The following is a 15,528-nucleotide window of genomic DNA, read 5'->3' on the forward strand; positions in this document are numbered from 1 at the left end:
AAGCTGACTTTCAGTGAGGGCAGCTGAGGAGCCGCTTCATGGGACCCCGGCCCCCTCCCCTCCTCCCGCTGCTTTCTTTGACTCTCAGTACTAATGGCCCAAGACATTGATTTCTCATTACTAGAAGACCCGATCCAGCTGGGAGGGCGGCCGCTGGCAGCCGTACAAAGCAAAGCTGAGAGAATGAAGGGCCAAGCGGAACAAACATCAGAAGAATGACGAGCTGGGTGGCATCCCTCAAATCCTCTGCCTGTGCCATGCACTGATGCCCCTCGTGGCCCAAACTGAATGGGTCGTAATGTTCTCCCTGCAGTTCACAGTCTAGTCCATAGAGGGCAGTGCAACAACCACACACTGTCCTCCCAGATCTACATCCTGCTTGTACCTGAAAGGGTCACTAGGGGGCATAATGATGACAGGTGCAGAGCAAGCCTGCACCCCCAGGCCTTCACATAAGAAGCCACCAGTAGCTTTGAGGACAGTGTTTTAGGGAGATGCCGAGGCTTGCAACACTGAATCCCTTATGTGTAGCTGGAAAGAATCATGTGAAGTCCCACCAAATGACCCAGCGGTCATGAAGGGACTCTACAATTGTGTGCAAGGTGAGCAACCTGCGAGGACGCCTCAACTTAAAAAGAAGCCACTGCTGTTCCCCATTCTGCCACTAGAGGGAGCTCCTCCCATAATTATAGTTATCTATCGCTTGTCGCTGTTTTCTATATGTTTATGCTTCTTTTCTTGCTGTGATTTTTGTTGTTCTCTTCACTGATTTCCGTTCTTGCTTTCTTGCGGTCTATAGTTATCTTATATGAGGAAGCTCTCATGGTGCTGGGGACCCCAGATATTAGCTCAATATTCAACATGGGGGCGCAGGGGTGGTTTTTTAGAAAAACTAGCTGCTCATGGGCGGTTTCAATGGTGGAGCCCCACCCCTGATGATTGGAGGTGAAGCCCATTTCTGGCATAACTGACAAAAAGACATAATGAGTGGCATCTCTGTTAGGGGGGTGGGGGTGACATCATTAGTGAAGTGTCATTTGTTAGGAAGTTCCTGTATGAGGAGTTCCCAAGAACTGCCATATTGTCTGACCACTCAGATCACCGTGATGAATCATTGCCCAGCCTCCATTCGTCAGCAGCTATAGAGCGGAGCAGTTAGGGAGCTGAGAGCTGTTCCATCACAGGTGAGCGATCCATTAAGGGTTTATTGAGACAGTAAGAGCAAAACTGTGTCAAGATGGTGTGTTTTGTGAAATTGCATGAAAACTGCAGCATTTCAATGTTTACTGCATAGATACGATACCAGAACAAAGTTTACTGCAAATATATAAAAGCAGAACAGAGCTTACTACATAGACATTGTAACAGAAGATCAGAACCAAGCTTATCACACAGATATGATACCGGAACTGAGCTTCCTGCATATATACAATACCAGAACCGAGCTTACTACAAAGATATGGCACCAGAACCAAGCTCACTACATATCTACAATAGCAGAATCCAGCTCAGTACATAGATACTACAGAAACAAGCTTACTACGCAGATACCATACCATAACCAAGCTTTCTACATAGATTCAATAACAGAACCAAGCTTACCACGTATATTTGATACCAGAACCAAGCTTATTACATACAATTAATGCCAGAACCAAGCCTACTTCATAGATATGTTAACTATGTGTTCAGGCTGCCATCTTATGCCTGGACACATCACACAATACGCCAACAATGTCACCAATTAGGTCCCCGTCACACGCTCCACGGAGGTGAAGGGTATTTGTGAGAGGAGACAGCGGCAGAAGAGGATGCGCCAATCTTAGAGCACTTCCTAAATGTAACTTTTCTTTCAGGCAGATCCAGACGATCTCCCAAAAATCTGGTGCCAAGTAAATACCTGTGTAGTAACACTGTAACGTCTGGCCACGCCCCTTTTTAGAAGTGGGAAGCAAAAGGGTCATTGGGAGAAAACGAAACAGAGCGATGATAACCGGCGCTCCGTTCTGTGATGCCAACGGGTATTGATGCGATTTATGGCATGCGGAGGATCATTCACCACAGACTGAAATGGGCAACCGTTGCGTCAGCGTGTTGAGGTGTATGGAGGACGAGGCGTCTGCTCGGCCTGCTGGGGACTCTGTCCTTCGCTGTCGGTCACGGGCGCCTCGTCCTCTCCCGCAGCTGCTGATTCAGATAACGCAGGGGTAATGCATCTGCCATCGATCGCAGCCCATGAATACTGCATATTAATTTCCGTAAGCTGCGCCCTCATCCCCTCGCTTCCTCCGCTCTGCCTCGTCCTAATTGACATTGCTTGAATTAAGTGCAGGAGCTTTGTGTCAGGTCCTGGAGCAGCCTGGTAATTAGAGAGTGTGCCAGGGCACCGTGCCAGGGCTGGAGAGCCGGATATCACAGAGATGTCCAGATGTGCCCTGCGCTATCTGCCAGGAAAACACCGCCACAAGTCATCTCCGTCAGCACCGACAACCGCTCGGCGGGTCCTGACCTTCAGGCGCCAACCAGTGACGCCATGTGTTATGTCATGTGATGCCAACCGGACGTGCCCAACGTAATCTAAGGTCAGCCAGGAACCCCTCCATGAGGGCTCCTTCACACGGGCGGATGTAGTTTGGTTCATGCACCAAAAATGGGCTCATCTGCTGCATATTTGGGTCTTTTTGCCTTTTTTGTGCGCAAACTCACTCCGTCTTTCAGGAGGGCCCCGCGATTCCTCCTGCCTTCAGAAAAACGGACTTTCGTGCGCAATTGTGAACCAAAATAAAACATGATGCGATTTTTTTCAAATGAGTGAAAAACGTCCGTCTGAATACGGCACTACAAATCCAGGGGATCGTGCTGTGCGCATCACACGGTACGAATACGCTTATGTACGTGGCGTGACGGAGGCCTGCAGGGGGCTTGTGGATCACTCAATGCGCTCACAACGCCCATTTTTACGTGATTTCCAGACTAAAAAAAAAATTGGACCAAAAATGGCCCAGAAATTGAAGCCCTGCCGTCCTCCAAGAACCGCCGATTAAGGTCAAAGGTTGCATTGAAAAAACAAAAGCGATTTTTATGCATGTAACTATGGCGATTGTAAAAAATTAAGAAAGTCAGAAAGTGGAAAACCAATTTTCTTCTACATGTGAAAAATGGATGCAAAACAGATGGAAATCCCACGGAAAACTGGAAAAATGCGTGAAAAATCAGTTATTTTTTCGGTTTCCAATCAGAACTGCGTGCGTGAATACATACAGCCTCGCACCGAAATACGCCATATTGGGCCAGCTTCCCGCAAACACTGTATAGAAACCACAGGGGGCGCTCCAACACTACAGCATGTATAATGATGGTGAAGGGGCCCCAAAGTCACACCACTTATGGAAATGCTTTGACTTGTAGTTCTACAGAGTGCATTCCCCTAATAAGCAGACTATGGGCCCTAGGTGCGGCAGAAGGGAACGTTTGCTCGAACCTAGGAAAAGCTCAAAAAAGGGCGTTCAGCGCTTTTTCTTGTCTGGGACCTCCGGCTGCTCGTTAATAACCAGATAGAGATCAGCGGCTTCTTCTCATGCACAAGCTCCATCCATATCGGCATCGGACAGAACTCACGCGTGAAACTCGCCTGCTCTAACGCGCCCTTAATGGATTTTCCTGATCGCTTCGCTGGCGGCGTGTTATACGGCGACACTGCTCGCACCGGTTACTTATGTCAAGCGTCGCTCTTCACGCAGCGTGGAGCCTTAATGTAGCGCGGACGGCAGCATTTACATGAGGGGGGCAGCACTGGCGGCTTACAATGTATCAATCGTTAATAGCAGAAGCATTTCTCATCTACGGACACAATCAGCGGTACGGCGACGCAGCAGCGACCGGAACCGACGCCATAAAACAGGATTAGAGAGTTACCAACTGTGTGTTAGACATCCTCCCATCATGGACGCTGATCAGACATGGCACGAGAAGGACGGCGCATGGTATAAACACTACATCAACCACAATGCATCACACAGCTCACGTATAGAGGTAGACTTCTATGTGAGGGGCTTGTGACCTGTGTGGGGAGGAGGTGAGCTGTAACCATCACCTATGCACTTCTATTGGAAAGTGTTGTGGTCATGCTTTGTGACCTGTGCAGGGAGAAAGAGGTGAGGAATTACATCACCTATACACTTTTATGGAAGAGGCTTGTGGTCATGCTCTATGAATTACAGAGGAGGGGGAGGAGGTAAGCTGTGCCAATCACCCATTGTGAAGGGTGTTTCCTGTGGTCTCAATATACAGGTGTCACCGCTCAGTGTGATCCTGCCTATGATGAAACAAGATAGGTAGATGAACAGGACTTTGTACTTACATGCTGCCATTGGTCTAGAATTAAAGGTCGATATCGCAGGAAGAATTTGAGTGGAAATGATTCGGGGTCCGGCCAGGTGGACGGGGTCTGCCAGGTGACTTCCAACCGCCGGGGGTTTTTATGGATGGGCTTTGCAAGAACATTTTCGGGGGGATCAGGTTTCACTGTAGATAATGAAAAAAAGAAATACAATATGATAAATCTGTTCTTTACCCCAAAACAGAGGCCTCCCGGGGGCCTGAATGTGCCTGATCACAGCCCAACCTCTGGTAGTACTGCAGTTAGTGCCCCAGAGCTGCTCTTCCCCTGTAAGTGATGGACCGCACGGCTCTGGTCACCCAACTGCTAATAAGCTTCCGGTAGTCTCCCCACTACCGCCCTGCGCTCTGTCTATCACTCCCATAGCCCCTGTATAGTAGGAGAGACCACCTAAGAGTCCCGCGTAGGTCGCGGGTCAGACCTCTACTACAAGAAATCTCCATTCAATTCCATAAAGGTCACCAAGGCCTCGGAGGAACGTGCCAGAAGAATCAAGACGGCAGGGTTCACTGCTGCCCCCAAAGGAAGCCATCTGTAAAATACCTTCTGGGAATATCCAGAACTAGACAGAATCATTAAACTGTATTTTTGGAATTTGGGAAATTGCGTCCCTCTCACGGCATCCTGTGATGGGTCAGAGACGGAGTCCGCAACAGACGATAAATATTTCCGCTATAGTTTTACAACTTAGTCATGACTGCAGCCGACCGTATCCCAGGCGCACCACATAAAGTGCAGATATAAAGTTGTGACGCCAACAAACACAGCCATGAGCAGATGTACAAACAAAGCATACTAAAAATATGTGCCCCCAACGGAGGAAGCACTGACGCCATGTTCATGGGTCTGGTTACAACCGAACCTCCATATAAGCCGTTCTCAGAAGCCGCTGAAGAGAATATTTCAGAGATGCTTCAAACTCAGCAGGTCTCTTCCACAAGATGAACATTACTAAAAGGAAGAGATTTATATCAATAGTGAAGAAATTATACCTTCTGTCTCCTATACAATAGTATAACAACTATATTACTGCACCTATGTACAGGACTATAACTACTATAATACTGCTCCCCTATGTACAAGAATATAACTACCATAATACTGCTCTCTATGTACAAGAATATAATTACTATAATACTGCCTCCTATGTACAAGAATATAACTACTATAATACTGCCCCCTATGTACAAGAATATAATTACTATAATACTGCCTCCTATGTACAAGGATATAACTACTATAATACTGCCTCCTATGTACAAGGATATAACTACTATAATACTGCCCCCTATGTACAAGAATATAACTACTATAATACTGCCTCCTATGTACAAGAATATAACTACTATAATACTGCCTCCTATGTACAGGACTATAACTACTATAATACTGCTCCCCTATGTACAAGAATATAACTACTATAATACTGCCTCCTATGTACAAGAATATAACTACTATAATACTGCCCTCTATGTACAAGAATATAACTACTATAATACTGCCCCCTATGTACAAGTATATAACTACTATAATACTGCCCCCTATGTGCAAGAATATAACTACTATAATACTGCTCTCTATGTACAAGAATATAATTACTATAATACTGCCTCCTATGTACAAGAATATAACTACTATAATACTGCCCCCTATGTACAAGAATATAATTACTATAATACTGCCTCCTATGTACAAGGATATAACTACTATAATACTGCCTCCTATGTACAAGAATATAACTACTATAATACTGATCCCTATGTACAAGAATATAACTACTATAATACTGCCCCCTATGTACAAGAATATAACTACTATAATACTGCCTCCTATGTACAAGAATATAACTAGTATAATACTGCCCCCTATGTACAAGAATATAATTACTATAATACTGCCCCCTATGTACAAGAATATAACTAATATAATACTGCCCCTTATGTACAAGAATATAACTACTATAATACTGCCCCCATGTACAAGAATATAACTACTATAATACTGCCCCCTATGTACAAGAATATAACTACTATAATACTGCCTCCTATGTACAAGAATATAATTACTATAATACTGCCTCCTATGTACAAGAATATAACTAGTATAATACTGCCCCCTATGTACAAGAATATAATTACTATAATACTGCCCCCTATGTACAAGAATATAACTAATATAATACTGCCCCTTATGTACAAGAATATAACTACTATAATACTGCCCCCATGTACAAGAATATAACTACTATAATACTGCCCCCTATGTACAAGAATATACCTACTATAATACTGCCCTCTATGTACAAGAATAAAACTACTATAATACTGCCCCCTATGTACAAGAATATGACTACTATAATACTGCCCCCTATGTACAGGAATATAACTACTATAATACTGCCCCCCAAAGCACAAGAATATAACTACTATAATACTGCTCCTATGTACAAGAAAATAACTACTATAATACTGCCCCCTATGTACAAGAATATAACTACTATAATACTGCCTCCTTTGTACAAGAATATAACGACTATAATACTGCCCCCTATGTATAAGAATATAACTACTATAATACTGCCCCCTATGTACAAGAATATAACTACTATAATACTGCTCCCATGTACAAGAATATAACTACTATAATACTGCCTCCTATGTACAAGAATATAACTACTATAATACTGCCCCCTATGTACAAGAATATAACTACTATAATACTGCTCCTATGTGCAAGAATATAACTACTATAATACTGTCTTGTATGTACAAGAATATAACTACTATAATACTGTCTCGTATGTACAAGAATATAACTACTATAATACTGCCCCCCATGTACAAGAATATAACTACTATAATACTGCTCCTATGTACAAGAATATAACTACTATAATACTGCTCCCTATGTACAAGAATATAACTACTGTAATACTGCCCCCTATGTACAAGAATATAAATACTATAATACTGCCAGCTATGTACAAGAATATAACTACTATAATACTGCCCGAATATACAAGAATATAACTACTATAATACTGCCTCCTATGTACAAGGATATAACTACTATAATGCTGCCCCCCTATGTACAAGAATATAACTACTATAATACTGCCTTCTATGTACAAGAATATAACTACTATAATACTGCCCCCTATGTAGAAGAATATAGCTACTATAATACTGCCCTTTCTACAAGAATATAACTAATATAATACTGCCTACTATGTACAAGAATAAAACTACTATAATACTGCCCCCTATGTAGAAGAATATAACTACTATAATACTGCCCTTTCTACAAGAATATAACTAATATAATACTGCCTACTATGTACAAGAATAAAACTACTATAATACTGCTCCCTATGTACAAGAATATAAGTACTATAATACTGCCTGCTATGTACAAGAATTTAACTACTATAATACTACCTCCAATGTACAAGAATATTACTACTATAATACTGCCCCCTATGTACAAGAATATAACTACTATAATACAGCCCCCTATGTACAAGAATATAACTACTATAATACAGCCCCCTATACACAAGAATATAAATATTATAATACTGCCCCCTATATACAAGAATATAACTAGTATAATACTGCCCCCTATGTACAAGAATATAACTACTATAATACTGCCCCTATGTGCAAGAATATAACTACTATAATACTGACCCCTATGTACAAGAATATAACTACTATAATACTGCCCCTATGTACAAGAATATAACTACTATAATACTGCACCTATGTACAAGAATAAAACTACTATAATACTGCCCCCATGTACAAGAATATAACTACTATAATACTGCCCCCTATGTACAAGAATATAACTACTATAATACTGCTCCCATGTACAAGAATATAACTACTATAATACTGCCTCCTATGTACAAGAATATAACTACTATAATACTGCCCCCTATGTACAAGAATATAACTACTATAATACTGCTCCTATGTGCAAGAATATAACTACTATAATACTGTCTTGTATGTACAAGAATATAACTACTATAATACTGTCTCGTATGTACAAGAATATAACTACTATAATACTGCCCCCCATGTACAAGAATATAACTACTATAATACTGCTCCTATGTACAAGAATATAACTACTATAATACTGCTCCCTATGTACAAGAATATAACTACTGTAATACTGCCCCCTATGTACAAGAATATAAATACTATAATACTGCCAGCTATGTACAAGAATATAACTACTATAATACTGCCCGAATATACAAGAATATAACTACTATAATACTGCCTCCTATGTACAAGGATATAACTACTATAATGCTGCCCCCCTATGTACAAGAATATAACTACTATAATACTGCCTTCTATGTACAAGAATATAACTACTATAATACTGCCCCCTATGTAGAAGAATATAGCTACTATAATACTGCCCTTTCTACAAGAATATAACTAATATAATACTGCCTACTATGTACAAGAATAAAACTACTATAATACTGCCCCCTATGTAGAAGAATATAACTACTATAATACTGCCCTTTCTACAAGAATATAACTAATATAATACTGCCTACTATGTACAAGAATAAAACTACTATAATACTGCTCCCTATGTACAAGAATATAAGTACTATAATACTGCCTGCTATGTACAAGAATTTAACTACTATAATACTACCTCCAATGTACAAGAATATTACTACTATAATACTGCCCCCTATGTACAAGAATATAACTACTATAATACAGCCCCCTATGTACAAGAATATAACTACTATAATACAGCCCCCTATACACAAGAATATAAATATTATAATACTGCCCCCTATATACAAGAATATAACTAGTATAATACTGCCCCCTATGTACAAGAATATAACTACTATAATACTGCCCCTATGTGCAAGAATATAACTACTATAATACTGACCCCTATGTACAAGAATATAACTACTATAATACTGCCCCTATGTACAAGAATATAACTACTATAATACTGCACCTATGTACAAGAATATAACTACTATAATACTGCTCCTATATACAAGAATATAACTACTACAATACTGCCCCTATGTACAAGAATATAACTACTATAATACTGCCCCCTATGTACAAGAATATAACTACTATAAAACTGCCCCCTATGTACAAGAATATAACTACTATAATACTGCCTACTATGTACAAGAATAAAACTACTATAATACTGCTCCTATGTACAAGAATATAACTACTATAATACTGCTCCTATGTACAAGAATATAACTACTATAATACTGCCCCCTATGTACAAGAATATAACTACTATAATACTGCTCTCTATGTACAAGAATAAACCTACTATAATACTGCTCCTATGTACAACAATATAACTACTATAATACTGCCCTCCTACGTACAATAATATAACTACACTAATACTGCTTCAAATGTACAATAATATAACTACTATATTACTGCTCCTATGTACAAGAATATAACTAATATAATACTGCTCCCATGTACAAGAATATAACTACTATAAAACTGCCCCTATGTACAAGAATAAAACTACTATAATACTGCCCCTATGTACAAGAATATAACTACTATACTACTGCTCCTATGTACAAGAATATAACTACTATAATACTGCTCCTATGTATAAGATTATAACTACTATAATATTGCCTCCTATGTACAAGGATATAACTACTATAATGCTGCCCCCTATGTACAAGAATATAACTACTATAATACTGCCTTCTATGTACAAGAATATAACTACTATAATACTGCCCCCTATGTACAAGAATATAACTACTATAATACTGTCCCCTATGTACAAGAATATAACTACTATAATACTGCCCCTATGTACAAGAATATAACTACTATAATACTGCCCCTATGTACAAGACTATAACTACTATAATACTGCCCCCAATGTACAAGAATATAACTACTATAATACTGCCTTCTATGTACAAGAATATAACTACTATAATACTGCCCCCTATGTACAAGAATATAACTACTATAATACTGCTCCTATGTACAAGAATATAACTACTATAATACTGCCCCTATGTGCAAGAATATAACTACTATAATACTGCCCCTATGTACAAGACTATAACTACTATAATACTGCCTCTAAGTACAAGAATATAACTACTATAATACTGCCTCTATGTACAAGAATATAACTACTATAATACTGCCCCTATGTACAAGACTATAACTACTATAATACTGCCTCTAAGTACAAGAATATAACTACTATAATACTGCCTCTATGTACAAGAATATAACTACTATAATACTGTCTCGTATGTACAAGAATATAACTACTATAATACTGTCTCGTATGTACAAGAATATAACTACTATAATACTGCTCCCTATGTACAAGAATATAACTACTGTAATACTGCCCCCTATGTACAAGAATATAAATACTATAATACTGCCAGCTATGTACAAGAATATAACTACTATAATACTGCCCGAATATACAAGAATATAACTACTATAATACTGCCTCCTATGTACAAGGATATAACTACTATAATGCTGCCCCCCTATGTACAAGAATATAACTACTATAATACTGCCCCCTATGTAGAAGAATATAGCTACTATAATACTGCCCTTTCTACAAGAATATAACTAATATAATACTGCCTACTATGTACAAGAATAAAACTACTATAATACTGCCCCCTATGTAGAAGAATATAACTACTATAATACTGCCCCTATGTACAAGAATATAACTACCATAATACTGCTCCTATGTACAGGAATATAACTAATATAATACTTCTCCTATGTACAAGTATATATCTACTATAATACTACCCCCTATGTACAACAATATAACTACTATAATACTGCCCCTATGTACAAGACTATAACTACTATAATACTGCCCCCAATGTACAAAAATATAACTACTATAATACTGCCTCTATGCACAAGAATATAACTGCTATAATACTGCTCCCCATGTACAAAAATATAACTAGTATAATACTGCCCTCCTAAGTACAAGAATATAACTACTATAATACTGCTCCCTATGCACAAGAATATAACTATTATAATAATGCCCCCTATGTGAAAGAAAATAACTACTATAATACTGCCCCATGTACAAGAATATAACTACTATAATACTGCCCCATATGTACAAGAATATAACTACTATAATACTGCCCCCTATGTACAAGAGTATAACTATTATAATACCGCCCCCTATGTAAAAGAATATAACTTCTATAATACTGCTTCTATGTACAAGAACATAAGTACTATAATACTGCCTCCTATGTACAAGAATATAACTACCATAATACTGCCCCCTATGTACAAGAATATAGCTACTATAATACTACCTCCTATGTACAAGAATAAAACTACTATAATACTGCCCCCTATGTACAAGAATATAACTAATATAATACTGCCCCTAATGTACAAGAATATAACTACTACAATACTGCCCTCTATGTACAAGAATATAACTACTATAATACTACCCCCTATGTACAAGAATATAACTACTATAATACCGCCCCTATGTACGAGAATATAGCTACTATAATACCGCCCTCAATGTACAAGAATATAACTACTATAATACTGCCCCCTAGGTACAAGAATATAACTACTATAATACTGCCTCCTATGTACAAGAATATAACTACTATAATACTGCCTCCTATGTACAAGAATATAACTACTATAATACTGCCTCCTATGTACAAGAATATAACTACTATAATACTGCTCCTATGTACAAGAATATAAGTAGTATAATACTGCCTACTATGTACAAGAATATAGCTAAGATAATACTGCTCCCTCTCTACGAGAATAAAACTAATATAATACTGCTCCCTATGTACAAGAATATAACTACTATAATAGTGCCCCCTATGTACAAGAATATAACTACTATAATACTGCCTCCTTTGTACAAGAATATAACTACTATAAGACTGTCTCGTATGTACAGGAATATAGCTACTATAATACTGCCCCCTATGTACAAGAAAATAACTACTATAATACTGCCCCCTATGTACAAGAATAAAACTACTATAATACTGCCTCCTTTGTACAAGAATATAACTACTATAATACTATCTCGTATGTAAAGGAATATAGCTACTATAATACTGCCCCCTATGTACAAGAATATAACTACTATAATACTGCCCCCTATGTACAAGAATATAACTACTATAATACTGCCCCCTATGTATAAGAATATAACTACTATAATACTGCTTCTATGTACAAGTATATAACTACTATAATACTGCCCCCTATGTACAAGAATACAACTACTATAATACTGCCTCCTATGTACAAGAATATAACTACTATATTACAGCCCCTTTGAACAAAAATAAAACTACTATAATACTGCCTCCTATGTGCAAGAATATAACTACTATAAAACTGACCCCTATGTATGAGAATATAACTACCATAATACTGCATCCTATGTATAAGAATATAACTACTATAATACTGCCCTCTATGTACAAGAATATAACTACTATAATACTGCCCCCTATGTACGAGAATATAACTACTATAATACTGCTCACTATGTACAACAATATAACTACTATAATACTGCCCCCTATGTACAACAATATAACTACTATAATACTTCCTCCTATGTACAAGAAAATATCTACTATAATACTGCCTCTATGTGCAAGAATATAACTACTATAATACTGCCCCCTATGTACAAGAATATAACTACTATAATACTGCCCCCGATGTACAAGAATATAACTACTATAATACTGCCCCTATGTACAAGAATATGACTACTATAATACAGCCCCTATGTACAAGAATATGACTACTATAATACTGCCCCCGATGTACAAGAATATAACTACTATAATACTGCCTCCTATGTACAAGAATATAACTACTATAATACTGCCCCCTATGTACAAGAAAATAACTACTATAATACTGCCCCCTATGCACAAGAATATAACTGCTATAATACTACCCCCTATGTACAAGAATATACCTACTATAATACTGCTCCTATGTACAAGAATATAAGTACTATAATGCTGCCCGCTATATACAAGAATATAACTACTATACTAATGCCTCCTATGTACAAGAATATAACTACTATAATACTGCCTCCTATGTACAAGAATATCACTACTATAATACTGCCCCCTATGTACAAGAATATAACTACTATAAAACTGTCTCCTATGTACAAGAATATAACTACTATAATACTGCTCCCTATGTACAAGAATATAACTACTATATTACAGCCCCTTTGAACAAAAATATAACTACTATAATACTGCCTCCTATGTACAAGAATATAACTACTATAATACTGCCCCTATGTACAAGAATATAACTACTATAATACTTCCTCCTATGTACAAGAATATAACTACTATAATACTGCCCCTATATGCAAGAATATAAGTACTATAATACTGCCTCCTATGTACAAGAATATAACTACTATAATACTGCCCCTATGTACAAGAATATAACTACTATAATACTTCCTCCTATGTACAAGAATATAACTACTATAATACTGCCCCTATGTGCAAGAATATAACTACTATAATATTGCCCCCTATGTACAAGAATATAACTACTATAAAACTGCTCCCTATGTACAAAAATATAACTACTATAATACTGCCCTCCAATGTACAAGAAAGTAACTACTATAATGCTGCTCCCTATGTACAAGAAAGTAACTACTATAATGCTGCTCCCTATGTACAAGAATATAATTACCATAACACTGCTCCTATGTACAAGAATATAACTACTATAATACTGCCCCCTATGTGCAAGAAAATAACTACTATAATACTGCCCCTATGTACAAGAATATAACTACTATAATACTGCCCCCTATGTTCAAGAGAATAACTACTATAATACCGTCCCCTATGTAAAAGAATATAACTACTATAATACTGCCCTCTATGTACAAGAATATAACTACTATAATACCGCCCATATGTACGAGAATATAACTACTATTACACCGCCCCCAATGTACAAGAATATAACTACTATAATACGACCCCCTATGTAGAAGAATATAACTACTATAATACTGCCTCCTATGTACAATAATATAACTACTATAATACTGCCTCCTATGTACAAGAATATAACTACTATAATACTGCCCCTATGTACAAGAATATAACTACTATAATACTTCCTCCTATGTACAAAAATATAACTACTATAATACTGCCTCTATGCACAAGAATATAACTGCTATAATACTGCTCCCCATGTACAAAAATATAACTAGTATAATACTGCCCTCCTAAGTACAAGAATATAACTACTATAATACTGCTCCCTATGCACAAGAATATAACTATTATAATAATGCCCCCTATGTGAAAGAAAATAACTACTATAATACTGCCCCATGTACAAGAATATAACTACTATAATACTGCCCCATATGTACAAGAATATAACTACTATAATACTGCCCCCTATGTACAAGAGTATAACTATTATAATACCGCCCCCTATGTAAAAGAATATAACTTCTATAATACTGCTTCTATGTACAAGAACATAAGTACTATAATACTGCCTCCTATGTACAAGAATATAACTACCATAATACTGCCCCCTATGTACAAGAATATAGCTACTATAATACTACCTCCTATGTACAAGAATAAAACTACTATAATACTGCCCCCTATGTACAAGAATATAACTAATATAATACTGCCCCTAATGTACAAGAATATAACTACTACAATACTGCCCTCTATGTACAAGAATATAACTACTATAATACTACCCCCTATGTACAAGAATATAACTACTATAATACCGCCCCTATGTACGAGAATATAGCTACTATAATACCGCCCTCAATGTACAAGAATATAACTACTATAATACTGCCCCCTAGGTACAAGAATATAACTACTATAATACTGCCTCCTATGTACAAGAATATAACTACTATAATACTGCCCCCTATGTACAAGAAAATAACTACTATAATACTGCCCCCTATGTACAAGAATAAAACTACTATAATACTGCCTCCTTTGTACAAGA

At 37.4% G+C, this 15,528-nt stretch overlaps 1 protein-coding gene across 4 annotated transcripts in view; it reads right to left on the reverse strand.

Moving 5' to 3' along the window:
- The window catches only part of CNTFR (ciliary neurotrophic factor receptor), a 471,005-nt gene that overhangs the window by 62,348 nt on the left and 393,129 nt on the right, over window positions 1-15,528 (reverse strand). For all 4 annotated transcript variants that reach the window (XM_066602302.1, XM_066602300.1, XM_066602298.1 and 1 more), the window contains one exon: window positions 4,361-4,524. In XM_066602302.1, coding sequence (XP_066458399.1) covers window positions 4,361-4,524 — 164 coding nt within the window. The remainder of the gene's footprint in view (window positions 1-4,360; window positions 4,525-15,528) is intronic.

Source organism: Eleutherodactylus coqui, chromosome 5 (assembly GCF_035609145.1).
Source record: "Eleutherodactylus coqui strain aEleCoq1 chromosome 5, aEleCoq1.hap1, whole genome shotgun sequence".
Lineage (NCBI taxonomy): Eukaryota > Metazoa > Chordata > Amphibia > Anura > Eleutherodactylidae > Eleutherodactylus > Eleutherodactylus coqui.